Raw genomic sequence first — 23732 nt, forward strand, 5'->3', positions numbered from 1 at the left:
AAGTCCAAATCGTACCGGTTTCATGGAATGACTAATTCACATTTCTGTTCTTGCTTGACTGACTGAAAATGCAATCGCAAGTGTCTTAAAGGGATAGTTCACCCAAAAATGAAAATTCTATCATCATTTACTCACCCTCAAGTTGCTCCAAATCTATATCATTTTCTTTGTTCTGTTGAACACAAAGGAAGATATTTTGAAGAAAGTTTGTAATCAGGCCACTTTGGGGCACCACTGACTTCCATAGTAGGAAAAAAAAACTACTATGGAAGTCAATGGTGCCCAAAAACTGTTCACTGTAACACATTCTTCAAAATATCTTCCTCTGTGTTTAACAGAACAAAGAAAATGATACAGATTTTGAACAACTTGAGGGTGATCATTTTGCTACAATTTTTGCTTGAACATATCTAATCATTTCTGTATTGCATTTTCATTTTAAATTTTCAACTTATAAAACGTTAAAATATGTTTAAATTATGTTAAAAATGGTGTAGAAAATAGCAAATGTAAATTATATTATTGAATTTGAATTATCATTTTGCTCCGAATGTTGCACATATGGTAATGGCAATGCAATATGGCAATGTCTCTGTATTTAAATGTACATTTTCCATAGTATGGAAAATGTACATTTAAATACAGAGACATTGCCATATTGCATTGCCATTTTGCATATTAAATTAAATTTTGCTACCCATATGCTTCCATATTGCACAGCCTACAAAGTTTCACTTTATTGGATATTGGATATTTTTCTTATTTTATATTTAATTAAAAAATATAAATTTAATTATATTTATATATTTAATTACTTATTTTTATAATGTATTGTTCTTTTTGTGAGTTATGGAGTATTAAATGTTGCATTTAACTATTTCTATTCTTTTTATTATTGTTAACTTTAATAATGATTGTTGTTATTGCTTGTGTTGTATTATAAAACTGTAAGAGAGGAATAATAAAAAAGAAAAAGGCACGTTAAGCTTGGAGGTTGGTTGGTATCTCCCATAGGTATCTCCCCATAATAATAAGAACATATGCTTTTTTGGCAGAAAAAAAAAATAGTTGTTTGGACCCCTAATAAAGTGACTTTTATTTTGAAACGAGCTACATCCGGATGACGTCTGTGTTTACGTTGCATTTTAAAAAAATGACGGTATCTTCCAGTCGGAGATTTATTTACAGCAAATGATTTAAACCGGTGAGTATCGATAATTACTATAAGTGTATCTGTGAAAGTCTGTAAATATGTATTTTAATAAGCTACAGACGAGCATCAAAGAGTAACAGTAAGAGCGTCGATTGATCTATCACTCTGTCGATGGATAGATTTGACAGTGATGTGGTGTGTAGTGTTTGTAGATGGTGCAGTAGAGTGTCCTGAAGACTCCAGCCCCTTCTCTTCCTCCCCTTTTGATCCAGACCCTTATAATGTGGTCCCTCTACACCTATCATCAGCTGCTAGCCTTCCTCCTCACCTTCCTCAGGTAACTTATGCTGTCCTGGTCCTACCACCTTATGTTCTTACCATGGTAATCCGTTTCTGCTTGCGTTACTAAGAATATATAGTTTTTTTTTAATGTTGTGGTTCCCTGCGTTGGCTAAAAGTCTGTGTGGGGGTTCCTGGAGTCTGTTATGGATGAAAAGACCTGCTTTACATGAATGGTTTGCTGATATGCTTCAGGCACTGTTTCATTGTGCATAATAAGTATGTTGAACTTTGTCTTGTTTGCCATCTTAGTTGCTCAAAGATGTGTGCTGCGTGTCATTTAACCAGCTGTATTCTGATTACTTAAAGGTGCAATATGTAATATTTTTGCAGTAAAATATCCAAAAACCACTAGGCCAGTGTTATATTTTGTTCACTTGAGTACTTAAAATATCCCAAATGTTTCCAACTATTTGTAAATCGTGGGAAAATTGCAATTTTAACCAAGACGTGTGAGGAGTCGCCTGTCAATTGCGTCATACCCGCGTTAACCTCGGTTTCCTGTTTTATTTTGTAGAAACCATGAAAACACCAAAGACGCTTTAATATTTACATGTTTTAATAGGCAAGGGAACAACGGTTTTGATATATTTATAGACAGAAAACGAATTATTGTTATATAGCTCAACACGTTTGGTCTTATTGTTTAAATCTAATTTTCTTGATTTTTTCGTGAGTACGGACAGTGTAACGTTATTACATAATTTTCAACACTCAAATGTATCTAATATGATAAACAGAGCTGCGTTACCTCATACTCATGACCGGAAAAGCGGAAGCAGCGCCGGCGACTGTGCCATAATAAAAGTTCTGCTGCTCGTGAGGCGTGTGTTGCGCAATCGCTCCAGCGGCCTCGTTCAGCTCCACAACACTCGGCCCTGCTCTGCTTCATACTACAGTAACGTTAATAATCGCATCCATGAACATTATTTGTTCCCGAGTCCTATCCCTATTATTTCCTCCGGCTGTGAGGTGAAGACCACATGTCCCAAGATTCCACGCTCAAACTTGGTGTCATCAAGCTACGCCTTTGTTTTGAATAGGCCTCTAGCGACCTCTAGCGGACAGAAAATATTACATATTGCACCTTTAAAATGTTATGGGTCATTACATGTCAAATCAACCAAATTTCAGAAAAGTCCCTGGCTAATTTTTTTTTTCTTTTTTTGTGAAGAAAGCCAAACTATTAAATGCCATGGATGAATGTATTCTGTTTTGTAGAAGGGCTTCAGAATTACAGTTTTCAGTTTACAGAAGGGTGAAAATGACTTTAGAAAGATGGCATTATCATCATCATTTAATTTTTACAGAGATTGGTAGATTGTTAGTGACCTCTTATTGGGGTGTTCCACCCAAAGTCCTTCACAGGTTCTTAAAGGATTAGTTCACTTTCAAATAAAATTTTCCTGATAATTTACTCACCCCCATGTTATCCAAGATGTTCATGTCTTTCTTTCTTCAGTCGAAAAGAAATTCTCCTTATAGTGGACTTCTTCAATGGTCTCCAAACAGTTGCAGGTCAAATTTACAGTTTCAGTGCAGCTTCAAACGATACCAGACAAGGAATAAGGGTCTTATCTAGCGAAACGATCTGTCATTTTCGAAAAAATGTAAATTATTTTATTTGAAAGTGAACTAATCCTTTAACCATTGTTTCTTATAAATACAGCGAATGCTTATTGTATTTAAAAAGGAATGTCTGATGAACAAATAATGATGAAACTAGAAATGTATCTTAAAATACACTGAAATAAACATGAACTCTTGATTTCACTTACACTATTGACAGCAAATACACAGTATTGTAGTAAATACACAGTAATGCAGAAAGTGTTTTTCCCCAGTTTTGAACTGTCACCATTGCCATGTAATGCAACAAGGACTTTTTTTACTTTTTAGCCAGGGCCCTCTGGTTGTATTTTGAATTCTGACCCTTATATGATTAATTTAGCTGTTATGCAGAAAACTAGCAGTGATTGGCTATAATTTAGCAACATCACAATAAAAATGTTCACTCACTTCCACACTCAACTGAGTATGTAGGTAAATGATGAACAGTAATTTGCCAAAGTATTCATAACCTTTTTTTTTTTCTTCACATATTGTCATGTTGCAACCTTATGCTAAAACATTATTTGAAACTAAGGTCTGACTCCATAATCACACCAAGATTTCTGACTTGAATTTTATTTGTTTGACACATGCGTTTACATGCCTTTGTATATGTATATATATATATATATATATATATATATCAGACCCCCTTAAATTTTTCACTCTTTGTTATATTGCAGCCATTTTCTAAAATCATTTAAGTTAATTTTTTTTCCTCATTAATGTACACACAGCACCCCATATTGACAGAAAAACACAGAATTGTTGACATTTTTGCAGATTTATTAAAAAAGAAAAACTGAAATATCACATGGTCCTAAGTATTCAGACCCTTTGCTCAGTATTTAGTAGAAGCACCCTTTTGATCTAATACAGCCATGAGTCTTGAGCTCCAAGATATCTGACTTGAATTTTAGTTGTTTGACACCTAGAGTGAAGGTATGCTTTTACCTTGAGATTTTCATGATTTTCATCTTTGTTTCCAAATGCAATGACTTAAGTTTTAAAAAATATTTTTTTCTCACATCAATCTACACCCCATATTAGCAGATCAAAGACCAGATATGTGATAACTTTTAAAAAAAAATGAGAGAACTATTCCAGCATGAGAGAACTATTCCGGAAAGTTCGCTTTGCCAAGCTGTTTTGACCTCATGAAATAATCTTCAAACAAACTTTGTTTGTTCTAAATGATTTCACACCAGTTCGTTCTTCGATTTCGCTTGAAGTATATTGTGGCCTTAAGTATTCGAGCCTTAGTTCTTAGTTGAGGCTATAATCACTGCTTTTTGAGTTGTTTCAGGTATGATGCGACAAGCCTAGTTTGCACATCTGGATTTGGGGATTTTCTGCAATTCTTTTCTGCAGATTTTCTCAATCTCTGTCAGGTTTGATCATGGAGACCTTCGATGGACAATCATTTTCAAGGTTTCTCCAGAGATGTTTGATTGGGATGGCCTCAGGATGGGCCACTTAAGGACATTCACATTCAGCTGTCCTTAAGCCCATTGTGCATTGTCTTGACTGTGTGCTTGTCCTGATGGAATAAATGTCCTGATGGAAGGTGAGCCTTCGGTCAAGTCTGCAGTCCTGTGTGCTTTTTGAACTAGGTTTTTAATTAAGGCTAATCTCTGTATTTTGCTGTTGTAGCAAGATTCGTAGATACAGGAAGAAGGAGGCGGGCAAACATTCAATGTAAACTTTAATCACAAAATAAACAACAAAATGAAATTAAAGCGGCAAGCCCCTCATGGACCACTGCCTCATAAACAAAAACAAAACAACAACTTAAATGTCCCCAGGCCTGGTCCTCTCTCTTCTTTTATGTTTCCGGAGCTTCTCCGTGGGACTCATGACTGGTGTGTTGCTCAGGTGTCGCACTTTAACATTCGCTCCACCGGCCTCGCTCCACTCCCATGGCTCTTGGCCCCGCTCTGCTTCACACCACAGCTGTGTTCAACTTTCTTTCCACTCTGATCAGTCCCTTGGCACCCGGAGCTGAAAAACACCCCCACAGCGTGATAGTGCCACAATAGTGCTCCACCTCTGGGATGGTGTTGCGCAGATGATTAGCAGTGCCTGGTTTCCTCCAGACATGATGCTTGGAATTGAGGATTATAACACCAAAGAATCTTGTTTTTCAACGTCTGAGAGTCTTTTAGGTGCCTTTTTTTTTGCTAATTCCAAGCAGGATTTCATACATTATACACTGAGAAGAGAATGTCTAGCCACTCTTCCGTAAAGGCAGGAACACACCAAGCCGACGGTCGGCCGTCGGGCAGTTTTTCTTCGTCGGCCGACTACGTTTTCTCAGTGTGTTCCACACCGTTGGCTGAAGTTGGTCCTCGTCGGCTTTTTTTTGGCCGATTTGAAATGTTGAATCGGCGTCGGAGCTCGTCGGTCAGTCGGGCCATCTGATCATTCTGATTGGCTGTTCAGATACTGCCACCTGCTGGTACGGAAAGGCATTTCATCTCACGCAGGCGCAGAACCGACGTGCTACTTGGCCGTCGGCTGTTTAGCGTTGGTTTGGTGTGTCAGGCCAACTTTGGACCCAGACGCTGCCGACGTGAGCCAACCCCACAGTCTGCTTTCGTCGCCACTAGTTCGTCGGCATTGGCTTGGTGTGTTCTGGCCTTAAAGCCCAGATCAGTGACGACTGTCCTTTTGTAACTTTCTCCCATCTCCACATATAAGCTTTGGAGCTCAACAAGAGGACCATTCAGTTCATGGTCTCCTCACTTTCTAAGGCCCTTCTCCTCTGATTGCTCAGTTTGGCTGGGAGGCCAGCTCTGGGAAGAGTCCAGGGCTATGTTTCCCAAAAGCACCATAAGCCTAAGTTGATCGTAGAACCTTTTGCCACCAATGCTCTCTACGATCACCTTAGCTCACAATGCTTCTGGGAAAAGCAGCAATGGTTGTTTCAAACCTCTTCCATTTAAGAATTATTGAGGCCGCTGTGCTCATGCGAACCTTTTACCTAAACATTTTTTTGTAGTCTTTTCTCAGATCAGTTTCTGAACTGTGCAGTCAGTTCCTTTGACCTCATGATTAACCTCATGGTTTTTGCGCTGTAATGCATTTCCAGCTGTTGTACAGGCAGGTATAGGCAGGTGTGTCTTTCTAAATCATGTCCAAGTAATTGAGTTTGTCACCGGTTAATTCCAGTTAAAGTTTACAAAGAAACATCATAAAGAAAGAGGGAGAAAGTGTGACAAGAAAAGGGTTTGAATAACTATGTAATGTAATTGGTGGTTTTTGCCTTGTCATTATGGGATGTGGAGATTGATGTGAAAAAAATAAAAGTTTAAAGCATTTTAGCAACATGACAAAATGTGAAAAGAATAAAGGGATATGAATACTTTTGCAAGTTACTGTATAAGAGTATTCACGATAAAGAAATGGAAAAATGTTTTAAAAAGAATTTTAAAATGCATGTGGCAAGTTCTTAGAAATGCGTGCTTTGTGTTAGTATCATGTGGTTTTGAAAAGTGTGATGATTCATTTTTACATAATCATGCAGACATAAAATCATGCTTATAATGGGGGAGTTATACTAATTGTATGTGTTGACCCATATACATGAAGAACTAAATGAAGGACATTGTAGTAATGAGCATGCATTATACATGTGCTCATCTCCATACATACCGTCTGCTCTCTCCACTCTCTGTCCAGCTATGTCCTGCTTCACGCGTCTCGTAAGACTTTTAGTAACGTAAAAGTGAGCATCTCAGCGCAGTGGACACCGTCAGCATTGCAGCAGAATGGCAGCACTATAACTTTGTCTCCTGGAGAGGTATGGATATAATACATGAGCATTTCCAGTCATTTTGTTGTCGAAATTAAAAAAAAAAAAAAAGTATCTCAATTCAATTAATAATTAAAAATACAACTGAAAATCCTAAAAACCCATTTGAGAAGTAGATCGCAGCCATTACTGTAATGCACATAGACTGTTTTAAGGCTTTCACATTTTTTTTATGGTTTAACATGGTCCTATTCAAAACCAAGTAGTCCATGTCTTAACTGCTTGCTGTGGAGAAAATGTGTTCTGCCAATAGGGGTGAGAGAAAAACAGAATTTTTCCTCACAACACTGTATTGATACATTTGAATACCTCACAATACTGTATCAATATTATATTTCACATGAATACTTTTGTGAAAAAAGCGATTAATCAGTAAGTCTGTGAAAGGGCAACACATGGTCAAGCACTAACATTTTCACAACTTGCAGTATAGTTGTATACAGCACTGACTTTTCGGTTTTTAATATACATTTATAATAATAAGTAATTTTTGTTTTTACATTTGCAGACATGGGAAGATAACAAACTGTTTGATGATGCAGGGGAGGCTACTTTGTTTTTGGGTGCTCTGGACTCAATCTTTCTCTTCTCCTATGCTGTGGTAAGTTAAAAACAGGAATTGGTGTAGCAGGCAGGTTTTGGAGGTTGGAGTTGGACAGTGAGATACTCTGACAGTAGGGTGTGTGATATTGACAAAATGATATTTGAACTTTATTGACAATATTTGCTGAGTGTCTTAAAGGTTTAGTTCAAATTCTGTCATTAATTACTCGCCTCATGTTGATCTACACCCGTAAGACCTTCGTTCATCTTCGGAAACACAAAATTAAGATATTTTTGATCAAACCCGTTGGCTCAGTGAGGTCTGCATCGCCAGCAAGACAATTAACACTTTCAGATGCCCAGAAAGCTACTAAAGACATATTTAAAACAGTTCATGTGACTACAGTGGTTCAACCTTAATGTTATGAAGCGACGAGAAAACTTTTTGTCCACCAAAAAAACTAAATAACGACTTTATTCAACAATATCTAGTGATGGGCGATTTCAAAACACTCCTTCATGAAGCTTCGAAGCTTTACAAATTTTTTGTTTCGAATCAGTGGTTCGGAGCGTGTATCAAACTGCCAAAGTCACGTGATTTCAGTAAACAAGGTTTTGTTACATCAAAAGTGTTTCCAAATTTCAATAGTTCATGTGACTTTGGCAGTTTGATGCGCACTCCGAACCACTGATTCGAAACAAAAGATTCGTAAAGCTTTGAAGCTTCATGAAGCAGTGTTTTGAAATCGCCCATCACTAGATATTATTGAATAAAGTCATTATTTTGTTGTTTTTTTGGCGCATAAAAAGTATTCTCGTCACTTCATAACATTAAGGTTGAACCACTGTAGTCACATGAACAGTTTTAAATATATTTTTAGTAGCTTTCTGGGTATCTGAAAGTGTTAAATATCTTGCTGTCAATGGAGGCCTCACTGAGCCATTGGATTTTATCAAAAATATCTTAATTTGTGTTCTGAAGATGAACGAAGGTCTTACAGGTGTGGAACAACATGAGATTGAGTAATTAATGACAGAATTTTCTTTTTTGGGTGAACCCTTTAATGAGTGAGTCATTCATTCAAAAGCAAGTGACTCTATTAAAGAGTCACTGAATCATTCACTCAAATGATTTGTTCAAAAATGCAGATTAATTCAGTTACGAAACATCGAGTGAAAGCATGCACGTCAAATGCACAAAATATCTTTATTTTACAAGTTTTTTCATCAACCTTAATCTACATACTTGATAATGTCAAATCGCATATTGTTAAATTAATAATTGTGGTATTGTCGTAGATGATCGCGCACACCCCTGTGTGAAAGTGATTTGTTTGGTTTTCTTTCAGGGTTTGTATATCAGTGGGGTGATTGGCGATCGGTTCAACCTCCGCTATGTTCTGTCCTTCGGTTTATGTGGATCAGCAATCGCGGTTGGTATTCTGTAATTACGGCTGTGAATCAATTCAAATATTTAATTTTGTTTAATGTAATATTTTATTAAGTTGAGCTGAATGCATTAAGTGTAAAGCAAAGATAGCCTCTTGGTTACGTTTGTAACTCTCGTTCCCTGAATAGTCGCTGGTGCTATGAAAACACCCTCCAGATTGCATGATTGTTTGAAGCCCGTATAGAATCAAAGCCATTAGTGCAACAGTTGGATTGCTGAGGTAAAATTTCTGTTAATTTTCTCCATGACAATCATCACACCTGGATGGTGTTCCCATAACTTCAGCTACTGACACAGAGTGAACCTATGAAAGAGAACAAAAATTTGTGTCTTTATTTAATTACATTCGCCCTCTCTTCTCTTTAGGAATTTATTTTTGGCACTTTGACAGAATGGCTTCACTTTTATAACGTGTACTTTTATTGCGTTTTGTGGGTGATAAATGGACTGCTGCAATCTACAGTTTGGCCCTGTGTGGTGGCCATCATGGGCAACTGGTTTGGGAAATCTGGGTAGGTGTCAGTATTTCACATCATCCTGTAACACACAAACGTGATTCCAGAAATCCGCGATTATTTTAAGACTTCAGACTTTTTATGCAAAAATATCTGCATTTTTTCCACTGATCATCCTTGATTTAGTTTATTTGGGTGCTAAATGCGATGAAATGACACTGCACTGTGTGTTTTTACGCCAGCGCAAATTTGCCTCCTTTGTACCTGTTTTCTACAGTTTAAGTAGTAAATCGGGTGCTAAAACAATGTACATAGCATATGCCAATTTGGAGACCTGTTGTAGTTGCAAAATTCACTTATCTGTGAAATTATGAATATAGTCATGAGTATTATACTAACAGATGATATGCATTACATATTAACAACTGATACAGGTGTGCAAAAAATATATATCCAAAATCAAAACAAAATTGGAATACTGTTGCTTACCAAATATTTGACTTGTTTTAACCACATAAACTTTATCAAAAAAAGATCTCAACATTGTGCATGTGCACCTGTAATTATACCATGATATAGTCATCACATGACATGGCATTTTTGCACACGTGATGGGACATATGATCAAAAATCAGTTTCACCAACATGCCTAATGTGTAAATATCACTGATGTTTTAGTGAAAGTTCGATTAAATTTTTTGGGGGGAGTAACTGTATGATTTTGATTTCAGGGAATCCACAGACATATAACACAATGTTTCCTTATGGCAGTAATAGTGCAATACATTTGTCTAAAGTAACTGATTCACACACATATCTTCTGTCTGCCAGCCGAGGCTTTGTGTTTGGACTGTGGAGTGCGTGTGCATCCGTGGGGAATATTCTGGGTGCGTTTCTTGCCTCCAGTGTCCTGAAGTATGGCTATGAGGTAAGAGCACATTATATTATATTATATTATATTATATTATATTATATTATATTATATTATATTATATTATATTATATTATATTATATTATATTATATTATATTATATTATATTATATTATATTATATTATATTATATTATATTATATTATATTAAAGACGGTTAGTTCCTGTCCTTGATTCTGATTGGTCAGTAGCTGTGTTTTATTCACGATAAAACACGGCTATGACCGCTTCACCCAACGGTTCTGTGTATCACTACACAACACCTTTAGCAACCACACTTAGCAACGTAAACTGTATGTTCTCAATTGATATTGTTCATTACTTTATGATGTAGAAGAGTATTAAGAGAAAAAGATCCATTGAGCGAGTTTATTACCTGCATTCAGATTTAGCATTTTCCTTCAGGTCAGTCCTAAAAATCTGTTTAAAGGGATAGTTCACCCAAAAATGAAAATGTGATGTTTATCTGCTTACCCCCAGGGCATCCAAGATGTAGGTGACTTTGTTTCTTCAGTAGAACACAAATGATGATTTTTAACTCCAACCGTTGCAGTCTGTCATATATGAGTCAAAAAAACATGACAGACAAATCCAAATTAAACCCTGCGGCTCGTGACGACACATTGATGTCCTAAGTCACAAAACGATCGGTTTGTGTCAGAAACCGAACAGTATTTATATCATTTTTTTACCTCTAATACACCACTATGTCCAACTGCCCTCCACATCCAGTTAGTGAGGTCTGAACGCGCTCTGACAACAGAAGTGATGTCTCGCACTCATTGAAGCAAAGCGTGAGAGATCACTTCCATCATCAGAACACGTTTTTTGACCTCACCATCCAGATGTGGAGGGCAGTTGGACATAGTGGTGTATTAGAGGTAAAAAATTATATAAATACTGTTTGGTTTCTCTCACAAACCGATCGTTTCATGTCATAGGACATCAATGTGTCATCACAAGCCACAGGGTTTAATTTGGATTTGTCTGTGCATGTTTTTTTGACTCTCATAGATGGTGTTGTCATTGACATGCATTATACGACTGACAGACGGCAACGGTTGGAGTTAAAAATCATCATTTGTGTTCTACTGAAGAAACAAAGTCACCTACATCTTGGATGCCCTGGGGGTAAGCATATAAACATCAACTTTTCATTTTTGGGTGAACTATGCCTTTAAATGTCCGATGTATTATCTTGTCCTTTTAACAGTTAAGGGGTTTTCCCATGACTGACAGCGCTAGTCAAAGCATTTGTCAGTTGTGTCTTGTTCCGTGTTCACAACAATTCAGTCTTTTTAACGTAAAAGTTTTCGCTACTGACACACTCATAAAGACAGTCTTTGCCGCCATCTAATGGCGTAATAATGTAACTTCTGTTGCTGTTCACGGTCAGGGACTGTTTTTTCCAGCGGAAGGAAGGCTTTTAGTTAGAGTTTTCTTGCATTGATACATATTTTTGTCTCTGCTTCACGTCATGCCCAAAAACGCCCTTTAGCTGTGACTTATTCACGATACAGCACAGCCTTTCGTACCTTATTGCTTGCATACATTATATTATTTTATTCATAAAATTCATAAATGTTTGTGTGAGGGTTATGCTTGATAAGTGTGTGTTTGTGTGTGTTTCAGTATGCCTTCCTCGTGACATCAGTGGTTCAGTTTGCTGGTGGTGTGGTGGTGTTTTTTGGCCTGCTCACTTCTCCAAAAGAAATTGGTAAGTTCATTATGAACACTGCTGATTCTTTGCTTTTCAGTTTTAGTTTATCAATGCCTCTTTTATTTCTTTTTCAGTTTTACTTCTTCAGCCATTTCACACAAACACAAATGTTCGGCATGGAAATTCATTCTGATTTACGCACAAGTAAAAAATGGCAGAAAGGCTGAAATTAACAGTGACACACAACTCAATACACAAATGTTATTTAATTATATTATAAAGAGTTATTTAATTATATTTTAGCATAAACAACGCACTAAGAAACAAAGGTGTATTCAAAACAAACAGTCTTTAATAAATCCAACAAGAACACAGGAGATTTCAGGAGGAAGAGTATAATCACAACAACATAAAGACGATACTGGACAAAGAAACTGAATGAGCAGAGGGTTTAAAAAACCAGGGATAATTAACGTAATGAGAAATACGTGCATAACTCAATCAAAAATCATGGATACAAACTAGGTAAAGGGAACACAGGCAAACAGGAACAGAACACAGTGGAAACTAAATCAAACGCTCTATCTCATACCACAAGAAAACAACAAACGGTGCTAATATACACACATGATGTGGTGTAATACTACCAAAAAATTATAATCATAACCTTTATCTCCATACCAAAATCTCTGATGGCCAGACAGTGATTAGTAGATTGTTGTGTACACTGTGTTTTAAATGTTTAACTTTTTAAAATGTTAAATGTTTAATATGAATAAATAGCACTCATAAACGGCCGTCAAGATGGCATTCTCAAGTGAATCGAGTCGAGGATTGGACCCAGAAATGGCGTTCCTTGCGTCACGGCTTAACAAGCGGATAGGTTTATGTAACAGCAGCAGCTCTGGGCATGTGACCAAAAGCACAAATCTTTGGTGTTGTTGCAGTGTGGAGGAAAAGAGATTAGATACATAAAACTGTCACATTAACGTAAATGTTTGTGAAGCTAGCCAGATTAGACAGATCAGAAATTGTTTATTCACTACTTTAACTTTTTTCAATTCCTGTAGTATTTCTTACCTACCAGAAGTAGGTTCTTTGTTCTGTTGTATTTATTTGTGCCATTGACTTGTAATTAATGTATTTGTTCTTATTAGGGGTTCAAGCACGTAGTGCTAGGATTTTTATTATTTTTATTATTATTATTTTTCTCGTGCCGTAAAACGAATCGTGCAGCCCAAACCGTAAGTGCTAGAGACTTGAAACTTTGTCAAATGATAGTACAAAAATCGAGGAGTGGTTGACAAAGTATGACCCAAATCGGCTCATAACTCCTAAACCGTTTGTCACAGTCTCAAGTGTCTTTTATCATTGGAAAGCTGAGACCGATTTCCGATTTCATTTCCGGTATGCAAATTTTTTCCGCCATTTTGAATTTTGTCAAAAACCTACTTTTGCGAGCTAGTCCTAGGTTTTTCGTCCGATCGGAACCAAACCAGTGCAGAAATGTTCTCTGGAGTCTGAATATCAAAAGTTATCAAAAAAAAGTTGAAATTTTAATTCACGGTCGCTAGGGGGCGACAAAACATACATTAAGGGCAGAGCCACTTTTACTAAAATGGCTATAACTTGAGAACAAAATGAGATATCTTCACCAAACTTGGTAGACATGTGTACAGTCTCAATCTTTGGTCACGATAAAAAAATCGCGTCGATTGGACACTAGGTGGCGCTATAACTCGAAAAAAACATGAAAACAGCTGTAACTATGCAACCGTTAGTCCGATTGACTTGAAATTTGGCATACAGTGTCTTGGTCCAAGGGGGCATGAGTTTTTATGAGGACATTGGCATATCTCAAAAAACATGGCTGCCATCGGCCAATGAAGTTTGAGCACCTATTAGACAAGGTTAACAGAGGCCAATCGGAAGGAAACTCGATGGGCATGTTCGACTCATCGTTTTAGAGGTCTGTAAGAATTTTGAAAGAAGTTGGCGGTAACGAGTTTTACGCCTCGGTAATCACGTGGTGTTTCATAAAACCACATAATATGCATATCATTTGATAGACCTCCTCATGCTGAACAACTTTGCCTCAAGAACCATTGCTGTCAATCAAATCGTTCCTTAATTATTCGCAAATATGTGAAAAACCTACTTTTGCGAAGTAGTCCTAGGTTTTTTGCCCGATCAGAACGAAACCAGTGTAGGACAATTCTATAGACTCTCTAGATCAATAATTATCAAAAAAAGTTGAACTTTACCATTTCGGTTGCTGTAAAAGGGTCATTTAGATAATGGGTGTGGCAACATGTACTCAAAAGCCTATAATTCCTAAACGAAAACTCAGAACTTCACAAAATTAAGTGAGCACATGCAGCATATGACTCTAAAGAAGCATGCCAGTTTTTCTGGAGATCGGACCATAGGTGGCGCTATAACTGTTAAAACATTAAAATCCATATATTTTCAATGGTAAATTGCCTGTTTTGGCTGAAAATGGTCAGTTCCTCCTATGATATAGCTGGTTACATGCTTGCTAAATAAAACTTAAATATCTTTTAAACTTTAAAGTAACTTTGTATGCATATGTGCTTAAAGGTCTTAAATGCTTGAACCCCGTCAAATGCTGCTTGCAGCTTTAATTTTATTATTGAAATTGGTATTGACAATTGTGAAATTTCACAGATATCTAATATTTTGGTGTCATTACACCCTTATTTATTCAAATACAGGTTTATATTGGTCAAAAACAACATTCTTTGCATTGATCCTGTAATATTGAACTTGATGTAAAAGAGTGTTTTCATCTGTTGGTCTCTTTTTAAGGACTAAGTGACCCCTCTGAGACAGTTCTGAGATCAGTGACAAGAGACTCAGACAGTCGTCCTCTGATGAGTGATGATGAAGATGAGTTATGTGATGAAAACTCCTCCATACAGCAGCAGGATGAGGAGCCTGAACCACAGCCCAAAGCCATTGGCTTCCTAAAGGCCTTCTGCCTGCCTGGAGTCCTTCCTGTCTGTGTCCATTTAAACACTTCCTTACTTATCCTCATTATTGTCAACTAGATTTGATGTTTTTTTTATTGTCTTCTGCAGTATTCTCTGGCTTACGCATGTCTGAAGCTGGTCAACTACTCTTTCTTCTTCTGGCTGCCATTTTATCTCAGCAACAACTTCGGCTGGAAGGAAGTTCAGGCCGACCGGCTGTCTGTGTGGTATGATGTGGGAGGAATTGTTGGTGAGTGCCCAGTTTGGTCCTAACCAGATGATACCAATTAAGTTTAAGCGTTTTTTCGCTTAAACACACCAAGCTGATGGTCGGCTGTCAGGCAATGTCGAACGACTGCACTAGAATAAAAGTGAAAGTGAAGTCAAGACTGGAAGCAGACATGTGTTAGAAAGAAATTAGAGAAAGAGTTGCATATCGTCGCTATTGGTTGGAAGCCTCCTATTTACTTATTTACAAATCATTACTGTTGGTCACCCTTTACGTCTTTTTTGGGGTTTTGCAAATATTTAACCAATAAAAAGTATTAAAAGGAGCTTGTGACTAAACCTTGTCCATTGGATCCTCAAACTCTCGGTAAAACCTCATAAATTCACCGCACCTCAATCTTAAATGAAGTGCCACACACAGTTTGGACTGTCTCTGCTTGTTTGCAATGCAAGAGTAAATAAAGAGCTGTTTTACAAGAACAGCATTTACTCAAGAAACACTGTTACCACTATATATGTATTACCGCGTCAGATGCCTCAGTTCTAATGACTCAGTACACGTACAGTATGTCCCACATTCACTGCTCAAAAATCTTTTAACTCCATTTGAGCTTGAATTTGGTAAAATGTTAATAATGTAATGACACATGTAAGTGTCTGACCATATATAAAGCCACAATAGAGTGCCTCAGGGATGACGCATTTTTGTAGGCAAAATCCGGAAGCGAGTTAGCATTTTAGGACTTCCAGTGGATTTTTGCTAAATCACCTGAAATAAGGTCTGTGGTTAACAAAGCCTCTAAATACTTTCACGTTTTGATCTATGACATAAAACACACCAGTTGTAACCCACTTGTGATTTTTTTTAACTTTTACTGTGTCTTAAAATCGGCGGTTGCTAACAAGTTGCTAAAAGGGACTACATCCTTTGGCGCGGACTTTAGACGTCATCATTAAAAACAGGACATTTGGACTGCATTTCTCATGAAAAAGTGGATAAGTATTAATAACAGCGCAGATCGTAATCAGCGAGCATGTTTTTAAATTAGGGCTGCACGATTAATTGCACGAGATTGTCATGCGTGTCTCATCAGTAAAGCCGGTTCTGTGATTAGCGGTAAATGTCCATCACCTGCTTTCAAATGGAGCGGCACTTAATATACAGAGCCGTAGTTCGCGGACAAGCTACGCAATATCGTGTTCATAATCGCAGATGAATCGCTTTCGATTACGAATGCGATTTTGCGTAGCTTGTCCGCGAACTACGGCTCTGTATATTAAGTGCCACTCCATTTGAAAGCAGGTGATGGACATTTACCGCTAATCACAGAACCGGCTTTACTGTCGAGACACGCATGACAAAAGCATGCGATTAATCGTGCAGCCCTATTTTAAATAAAGTTGTTTTCTAAATAAAGTTTGAGGAAGCTTGGTGGTGGTGACGTTGATCCGCGACCATGGTGTGCTGTAGTCCGTTTATAGCCTACTGTTAGCCTTTTATATCTGACGACTTTATTTAGGCTTCAAAATCTATAAATGTTGTGTTAACTTGTAAAGATTATCTTGATAGACAAAACGTGTAAGTGTCATAACCCTTTGTTAAACACAGAGCTTATTTTCTGCGATTTTCCAAAAGTCTATGGGAAAAATGCATAGGCTTTCAACCGAGGGAACCCGTGCGCCGCTAACTTCCGGGTTGGCCTACAAAAACGCGTCATCCCTGGGGCACTTTATATCAACTTTGACAAAGTTTTTTCCATTTCCTTAAAGGTGCAGTGTGTACATTTTAGCGGCATCTAGTGGTGAGGTTGCGAATTGCAATAGAAGTTACGGTGGCCAGGGTTGCCAGGTTTTCACAATAAAACGTGCCCAATTGCTCCTCAAAACTAGCCCAATCACATTTTAGGGGGACCCCACAGTAAAAATCGAGTTCCAGGGGGTAAAATTTGCGTTTTTGGCAAGACTTCCCTGGTAAAATTCACATTCCAGGGACTAAATATCAAGTTTTTGTTGGGGTCGATTCAACCCGCGGACATAAAAAACAACCCGCGGCAACAGTGTAAAAGTAGTCCAATTCCGTGGGAAATACACGGACTTGACAACACTGACGGTGGCCAACACAGGACAAAGATGAGACGTTTGTCCATTTAGGGCTACTGTAGAAACATGCCGCCGCAAAATTGCAATTTAACATGTAAGGGGACCCGCGGTGTATGTAGATAGGCTCATTCTAAGGTAATAAATACATAATGGTTCATTATGTAAGGTCTTTATACACCACTGGAAACGTAGTTATGTATATAATATTTAATTTCTGTCAATAGATCCTCCTAAAATTTACACATTGCACCTTTAAAAGTAGCATTTTTTGACGTTCAAGGTTTCCACCTGACAGTGACAATATGAACAATAATTCCTTAACTGGACATGAATACCTGCTGTTAAAATATCTTGATAAAGAAGCTTTATGTCACTGTTGAATTTTTGGCTGCTACATTTTGTCCAAGCAAAACGAAATGGTACAAAGTTGTTGCATTTGGCAATAAATATCTGTTCAAATAGTTTAAGGATTTGCTCATGTGTTCAATGCATTCTCTTCCAGGAGGAACAGTGCAAGGCTTAATCTCGGATCTTTTGGGAAAGCGAGCTCCTGTGTTAGTAGTCAGTTTGGTGCTGGCCATGGGAGCGTTAGTGGGATACAGCCGTAAGTTTAGACTAAATCATATTGTCTTGAACCCTTTCTGACACTTCTTTCTTTTATAGCTTAATTTGAGAAATTACAGCTGATTAAGTATTTCTTGTAACTTTATTTCTTTCAATGCTTGCTCAGACTCTCCAAATAACCAGATAGTGAATGGAGCTCTTCTAGCAACAACAGGTGACACATTATAATATAATTAAACAGTTTATAACTATGAGCTCAGACAATAGTTATTCCTAAGAAACCATTAACATGGAATATTTCTGTATTATTTTATTTCAGGTTTCCTTATTGGAGGTCCATCAAACATGATCAGTTCAGCGATCTCTGCAGATTTGGGCCGCCAGGAGGCGCTGCAGAACAGTCAGGAGGCTCTGGCCACAGTCACAGGAATCGTGGACGGCACAGGCAGCATTGGAGCTGCGGCGGGACAGGTAATGCATTTTCTAAAAGCATGCCTTGAATTGTTCTTTTTGGTTTTAATCCATTTAATGTGGTGGTGGCAAACCTCAAAAACAAAATCTGTTTAACCTTGCTGCATTCATGTGGCTAAAGAAGTCCAAAATAATCTTTATGCTGCTTTAATAAGTAATACAAAACAATATTAATCAATAAAATCATAGCCCTCTTCTCATAATCCAATCAAATGCAGAAGGAATAAAGTCCACTGTATTTTCTTTTTCACTCTGCCGAAGTTATATACATTTCATGTTCTAAGTAATATTTTTTATTTTGTATTTCAAGACATTATTATTATTATTATTATTATTATTGTAGACGTTTTCACATTTCCTTCTATAGCGGTGAACGGAAGACAACAGCAAATATAATTGCTATAGCAAAAGAAAACTTCTGTTTCCATGACTTTCCAAAAGAGAAAAAAATATATAGAGAAACTGATTACAGCAGTCAGAAGAGAGGAAGATGTGAAATTTGCCATCACTTTATCAGCCGTTGTATTAGAAAACATTTGCAGGAGCGTTAATTCGTGTTTTTTTTTTATTATTATTTACTGCCAAGTTAATATAACACAAAGTATAGAATTATAAATGTATATTATTTTTTTAACCCTTGTGCAATTTTGTAACAAAATACTTTTTTTTTTTTTTAACAGATGTAATTTTACTCTGTTTATTAATGTTTTTACTCCATGTTTGTACAGTTTTGGAGGATTTATCATATTTTTTAAATTTATATAAATAAATTAAAAAAAACAAATTTAAATAGGTTTTTATACAAAAACAGCTTTTTATGTAAAATTCACTTTATAAAAGACCCATTATTTCTAAATTTCATTCATGGGGATAACATGGATAATTTGACATGGTTTAGTGTAAGATTTTTGCCCATCTTTTGGAAAATGCAGTTTTAAAAGTAAAAAAATTATCACTTTGCCAGTAAATGGCTGCAGAGCTCCACTATTTGCTATGTGCTATTTGAATGACTGAAATACATCTTTTCACAAGTATTTTTCAGTTGGATTCATATCTAAATATTATGAAATCACAATTATAACAATAAAGGCTATTTTTTGTCAAAGTTTAGTATTTTTTGTAATGAAAAAAAAAAACAGTTTTTCAATATTGTTACATTATGATGAGACCCCACTTAGAAATTGGACAAAATTCATCCTCAAAATCAACATTTTTGAAAAACTTATTTTTTTCAGTACAAAAAAATGTTAAACTTTGACAAAAAGTAATTTTTATTGTTATAATTGTGATTTCATAACATTTAGATATGAATCCAACAAAAAATAAACTTTAGAAAAGATGTCTTTCAGTCATTCAAATAGCAAATAGTGGAGCTCTGCAGCCATCTACTGGTTAAAGTGATACTTTTTTATTTTTAAAACTGCATTTTCCAAAAGATGGGCAAAAATCTTGCACTAAACCATGTCAAATTATCCATGTTATGCCCATGAATGAAAGTTAGAAATGTGGGTCTTTTATGAAGTGAATTTTACATAAAAAGCTGTTTTTGTATATAAAAAAAATATTTATTTATTTATATAAATTTAAAAGATATGACAAATCCTCCAAAAACTGCACACATATGAATTAAAAACATTAATAAACAGAGTAAAATTAAATTTGTTTTTTAAAAAACAATTATTTTGTTACAAAACTACATTTTGTTGCCTGGGGTCTGTGAAGACCCTGAAGACCCTGAGTGTACCCTTAACATAAAAACAAGATATCACTCCAATTTTTTTTCTTTGTAGATCTAGAAAGTGTTAACAACTATACAAAGTTTCATGTCATTTGGACAAAGAGAAAAATTTTTTTTTTTATTTGAGCAAACGTCGTTTGGGGTTTAAAAAGACCCTATAAGGGTTAAAGGGGTCCTTGATTATGATTTCACTTTTTTAACTTTAGTTAATGTGTAATGTTGCTGTTTGAGCATAAACAACATCTGCAAAGTTACAGCACTGAAAGTTCAATGCAAAGGGAAGATATTTTCTCTTACAGAACTCGCTTTTTAAGGACTACAACAAGCTTCTTCCTGGGCTGGTGATATCACTAATTCTAAAATGTACATAAACCCCGCCCCCGAGAACATGCAACAAAGGGGGTGAGGCCATGTTGGGTTGCTTTAGAGAAGAGGAAGAGTTGTTGTAGTAGAGTGTTTTTGCCATGCCGTCATTTAACGCCAGACTGCTTCACAAACGAGGGTCAATTCAACACTGAATTTTGCACAAAAGATTAACATGACGGCACATAGCCGATGAGTTGAATCAACTCCACAGCAGCAACATAAATTTATCCACTAACCGTTCAGAAACGTCCAGTTGCGTTCTAAAAGTTGTAACTTCTTCCAGAGTCTCTCCATCAGTGTCCGACTCCGGTTTGAACAATGTAAGGCTGTCACCGTTGCTGACAATTGTCATTTTGGCTGCGTGAGATTCTCCAGCTTTGTTGTTGTTGAGCAACCGAAGCGTGAGCTGTTAAAGCTTCGCCCTCTTCTGGAAAACGGGTCAGGAGCAGCAGCTCATTTGCATTTAAAGGGACACACACAAAAACGGCGTGTTTTTGCTCACACCCAAATAGGGGCAAATTTGGCAAGCTGTAATAAATGATCTGTGGGGTATTTTGAACTGAAACGTAGACACATTCTTGGGACATCAGAGTCTTATATTACATCTTGTGAAATTGTCCCCTTTAAAAATTGAAAATATGAAAATACTAGATTTGATGAATGTGGAAATGTCTTCAGAGTCCATGAAAAGGGTCTATTGTTTTTTTTTTTCTGTTCTGATAAAACTTCATATACAGTATAAGTACTAATTTTAAAAGTGTCTCTGTCTTGTAGTACCTGGTGTCGCTTATTGAGAACAAATTTGGATGGATGTGCGTCTTCTATTTCTTCATAATCATGGTAGGTAATTGTATTTGCAGTGCAACAGCACAAATTCACACATTCACACAGTGAAGCATTACAAGCACATCCTTTCATTGGACAAAACTACTCAGTGAACAGTGACTCACTTTCATTTGTCAAATTAAAGGTGAAATGTAATTTTTTGTGTAATTAGCATCACCAAACTGATGAAGGGCACATTTCCTTTACTGTGTCCAGTCCAAACTTTCTGTTTCAATAGAAAATATATCAACACAAGAAAGAAAACTGTGCTTGTCAAACCGTTTAATGGGTCTTTAAAGGGTTAGTTCACCCAAAAATGAAATTTCTGTCATTAATTACTCATGTCGTTCCACACCAGTAAGACCTTCATTCATCTTCAGAACACAAATTAAGATATTTTTGATAAAATCTGATGGCTCAGTGAGGCCTCCATTGACAGCAAGATAATTAACACTTTCAATGCCCAGAAAGCTACTAAAGACGTATTTAAAACAGTTCATGTGACTACAGTGGTACGACTTTAATATTATAAAGCAACGAGAATACTTTTTGTGCACCAAAAAACAAAATAATGACTTTATTCAACGATATCTAGTGATGGGCGATTTCAAAACACTGCTTCATGAAGCTTCGAAGCTTTATGAATCTTTTGTTTCGAACCAGTGGTTCAGAGTGTGCATCAAACTGCCAAAGTCACGTGAACTATTGAAATTTCGAAACACTTATGACATAACAAATCCTTGTTTACTGAAATCACGTGTCTTTGGCGCTCCGAACCACTGATTCGAAACAAAAGATTCGTAAAGCTTCGAAGCACAAAAAGTATTCTCGTTGCTTCATTAAGGTTGAACACATGAACTGTTTTAAATACGTATTTAGTAGCTTTCTGGGCTGAAAGTGTTAATTGTCTTGCTGGCGATGCAGGCCTCACTGAGCCATCGGATTTCATCAAAAATATCTTCATTTGTGTTCCGAAGATGAACGAAGGTCTTACAGGTGTGGAACAACATGAGGGTGAGTAATAAATAACCTTTTTAAGCTGGTATACGAATTGAAAACACAGAGTAAATGAGTTTAAATATGCCATCTACTCTAAAGTCAGTGTTGTGTAAGCTGATACTTTAACATTTGTCTTTCTCTCATCCACAGACAGGGTGCAGTGTGCTCTTCATCATTCCACTCCTCTACCGTGAAATCCGCTCCTTATGCCGAGACAGTCAGGCTCGTACACATCAGCTCTGAGATGGTCATTTGTGTGGTCACTTCTTTTACCTGAATCGGACATTTTGAAAATACAGACTTGCTTTTGTAGCACCTCCTATTTGAGAATGTTCTGTTCTCGGAAACAGAGTCTGGCTACTCTACGTCAAGGCATTGTTCAGACTGGCAGTTTACTTTTCCTGTATTCTAGTCTGATCAGCAAACAAGAATAAAAAAACATGAAAACCAAATTTCACAAACGATCTTATTTTTTTGGAAGTTTCTTGGCAATGTGATGACTCTTAGTCTAGTAACCTGTGTCTTTCTAAATATCAGATCCAGATCCAAATCCAAATCAAATTTGTTTGCAGTGTGAACAAAGCCTTTTTTAATTTTCTCCCTCAAATAATTTCATTTATGAAGACAGAATGTTGCTTAAGATCTGTTTCTGTTTTATTTCTGTGTATTGCTATGTCTGCACATTTTTTGACCTTTTTTTTTAAATACCAATTTTATAATTGTTAGAGGGCAGGACCCTCATGGTGATTGCAGCCTGATTAAATTATTGTTTTGAATGATTGCTTGAACTGAAGAAGTAGATTCATAGCATCATCATGTAGGTTTTGGGGTTGTAATTTGGGTGTTAGATGTGCACCGATTTTTAAATTCACACTAAATTAACACTCAGTTGCACTTTAGAATCACAGGTGTTTAAGTGTATTATGGGATGTAAATGTAACACTACAATTCAGCAAACTGATGTTTTGTGTTTCAACTTTTGGAACCTGTACAGGTATTGCTTGAATGTTTCAATTCTGTGGTCTGTTGTTCCTGCATATGTACCTGTACATAAGTAATAATAAATTCAGGCAAACAACATGTCTTTATTGTTTTAACAAATTAGAGTCATTCATTGATTCTTTCATTAATTTGACTCTTTTTACTGAGCCGTTAGTCAATTTTAACAAGTCTTCTTCAGACAGCAAATATTCTGATGTGTGATTCCACATGCTTCTTTATTCCACATCGTCTTCTTATCAACTAAATTAGTTGTATTCACTGCAGTTTTTGGTTAGCTTCTTCTTTCAATCAAATGGCAACAAAATTCAGATTTTTTTTTTTTTGTGCCTATAACCACACAAACTTTTTTGGCGTCCAGTCAAACCTATTGGATCCATTACAAAACAAAAATATACGGGAATATACTGGAAAATGTGATATACACTGCCGTTCAAAATGTTGGGATTTTTTACACACTTTTTTTTTCACACTGTGTCATTATTTATTTAG

General features: G+C 36.5%; 1 protein-coding gene across 2 annotated transcripts; it reads left to right on the top strand.

Annotated features, from left to right (window-relative positions):
• The first annotated feature begins 1052 nt into the window (after positions 1 to 1052).
• Positions 1053 to 23342, top strand: slc37a3 (solute carrier family 37 member 3). Of its 2 annotated transcripts, none has more exons than XM_048154986.1 (15): positions 1053 to 1204; positions 1357 to 1490; positions 6785 to 6905; positions 7426 to 7518; positions 8810 to 8893; positions 9277 to 9422; positions 10197 to 10293; positions 11930 to 12014; positions 14787 to 14977; positions 15059 to 15200; positions 17781 to 17882; positions 18009 to 18056; positions 18162 to 18313; positions 21192 to 21257; positions 22392 to 23342. In XM_048154986.1, the coding sequence occupies exons 2-15, from the start codon at positions 1435 to 1437 to the stop codon at positions 22482 to 22484; spliced, it is 1476 nt and encodes a 491-aa protein (XP_048010943.1). In that variant the 5' UTR covers positions 1053 to 1204; positions 1357 to 1434; the 3' UTR covers positions 22485 to 23342. The 2 variants fall into 2 exon arrangements, with proteins under 2 accessions (XP_048010943.1, XP_048010944.1); XM_048154987.1 differs by having other exon boundaries at positions 1117 to 1204; positions 1426 to 1490.
• The last annotated feature ends 390 nt before the right edge of the window (positions 23343 to 23732 follow it).

This window comes from Megalobrama amblycephala, linkage group LG14 (assembly GCF_018812025.1).
Source record: "Megalobrama amblycephala isolate DHTTF-2021 linkage group LG14, ASM1881202v1, whole genome shotgun sequence".
Lineage (NCBI taxonomy): Eukaryota > Metazoa > Chordata > Actinopteri > Cypriniformes > Xenocyprididae > Megalobrama > Megalobrama amblycephala.